We start from the raw sequence: 1,884 nt of genomic DNA, 5'->3' as shown, positions 1-1,884 counted from the left end.
TCGGCTCGATTTGACTCGGCTCGGTTTGACTCGGCTCGGCTCTCTGCGGGGGATCAGTGTGTCTCAGCAGTGGGGGGCTCACTGCGGGCTCAGCTCGGGGGACCGGGAGACTCCAGACGGGGGGAGACCTGGGGGTGGGGGAGCATGCCTGAGGCGGGTCCGAGTCCTCTGCGTGTCCGGGTGTGGAGCGCCGGATTCTCTTGATGCAAGCCGGACTTGTTGCTGCGCGGGGGGACGCACAGAGAGAGAGAGACTGGCTTTAACGGAGTCAGAGAGACGACTGAAGCTTTGAAGTAAGTTTGGATTGGTTTTCCGGTTTTTACGCGTCAAAGAAAACAACAACAACAACAAACGGACTCGTTAAAGGATAAAGTTTGAACGTGAGGATCTGATCTTTTATTTCCGGTTGGACCCTAAACCCGCCGCTTGTTTCCCGGAGAAACTGTTGATCACTCTCATGTTTTTCTCTCCGTTTCTTTTCTCATGTTCTGTCCGCTCCGCTCCGCTCATTGAGTCCTCCTAACGCGCCCCCCCCTCAGAGCTCCAGGACCTGAACCGGGATCTAGGTCCGAGCACCAGGACCAGCATGGCGGCAGGAGTGGCTGCATGGCTGCCGTTCGCCCGCGCGGCAGCCATCGGCTGGATGCCGGTGGCGGGCGCGCCCATGCCGGTGCCTCCGCAGGAGAAGAAGCGCGGCACGGACGCGCTCATCATGCTGAACGTGAGCGGCGCAAAGTTCCAGACTTGGCGGGACACGCTGGAGCGCTACCCGGACACCCTGCTGGGCAGCACGGAGCGGGACTTCTTCTTCCACGACGAGAGTAACGAGTACTTCTTCGACCGGGACCCGGACATCTTCCGCCACATCCTCAACTTCTACCGCACCGGGAAGCTGCACTACCCGCGGCAAGAGTGCATCGCGGCGTACGAGGACGAGCTGGCCTTCTTCGGGATCATCCCGGAGATCATCGGGGACTGCTGCTACGAGGAGTACAAGGACCGGCGGCGCGAGAACCAGGAGCGGATCCAGGATGACGAGGACATGGACCAGAACAACGACCTGGTCCCTCCTGACCTCAACTTCCGGGAGACCATGTGGCGCGCCTTCGAGAACCCGCACACCTCCACCATGGCGCTGGTCTTCTATTACGTCACGGGTTTCTTCATCGCGGTGTCGGTGATGGCCAACGTGGTGGAGACGGTGCCGTGCGGGGCCATGCCGGGCCGCGTGAAGGAGCTGTCCTGCGGGGACCGGTACGCGCTGGCCTTCTTTTGCCTGGACACGGCGTGCGTCATGATCTTCACGGTGGAGTACCTGCTGCGCATGCTCGCCGCGCCGAGCCGCTGGAAGTTCGTGAAGAGCGTGATGAGCGTGATCGACGTGGTGGCCATCATGCCGTACTACATCGGCCTCGTCATGACGGACAACGAGGACGTCAGCGGCGCCTTCGTCACGCTGCGCGTCTTCCGCGTCTTCCGGATCTTTAAGTTCTCTCGGCACTCGGCGGGACTTCGCATCCTGGGCTACACGCTGAAGAGCTGCGCCTCGGAGCTGGGCTTCCTCCTCTTCTCGCTCACCATGGCCATCATCATCTTCGCCACCGTCATGTTCTACGCCGAGAAGGGATCGACGGCCAGCAAGTTCACCAGCATCCCCGCCGCCTTCTGGTACACCATCGTCACCATGACAACGCTCGGGTAGGTGATGCTGAGGGTGTGTGTGTGGGAGGAAGGGGGGCGTGGCTCTGGGTGTGTCACTTTGTGAGTCAGCTGGTTGGATGGTGATGAGGTTCTGACACAGTTAGTAGGTATTCATGAAAGAGCTGGGTCTTTAGCTTTTACTTAAAGGTGCAGAGCGACTTAACAGATATGCAGCGGCGATTC

The 1,884-nt window shown here is 60.2% G+C and overlaps 1 protein-coding gene across 1 annotated transcript in view; it reads left to right on the top strand.

Annotated features, from left to right (window-relative positions):
* Window positions 1–278: 278 nt before the first annotated feature.
* LOC132956464 (potassium voltage-gated channel subfamily D member 2-like) overlaps window positions 279–1,884 on the top strand; it is a 40,572-nt gene continuing 38,966 nt past the window's right edge. Inside the window, exon 1 of the mRNA XM_061029936.1 lies at window positions 279–1,698. Within this exon, the coding sequence (XP_060885919.1) occupies window positions 587–1,698 (1,112 nt within the window). The 5' untranslated portion in view covers window positions 279–586. The remainder of the gene's footprint in view (window positions 1,699–1,884) is intronic.

The sequence above is a fragment of the Labrus mixtus genome, chromosome 22, assembly GCF_963584025.1.
Source record: "Labrus mixtus chromosome 22, fLabMix1.1, whole genome shotgun sequence".
Taxonomy (NCBI): domain Eukaryota; kingdom Metazoa; phylum Chordata; class Actinopteri; order Labriformes; family Labridae; genus Labrus; species Labrus mixtus.
This window is presented reverse-complemented; position numbering and strand designations above follow the sequence as displayed.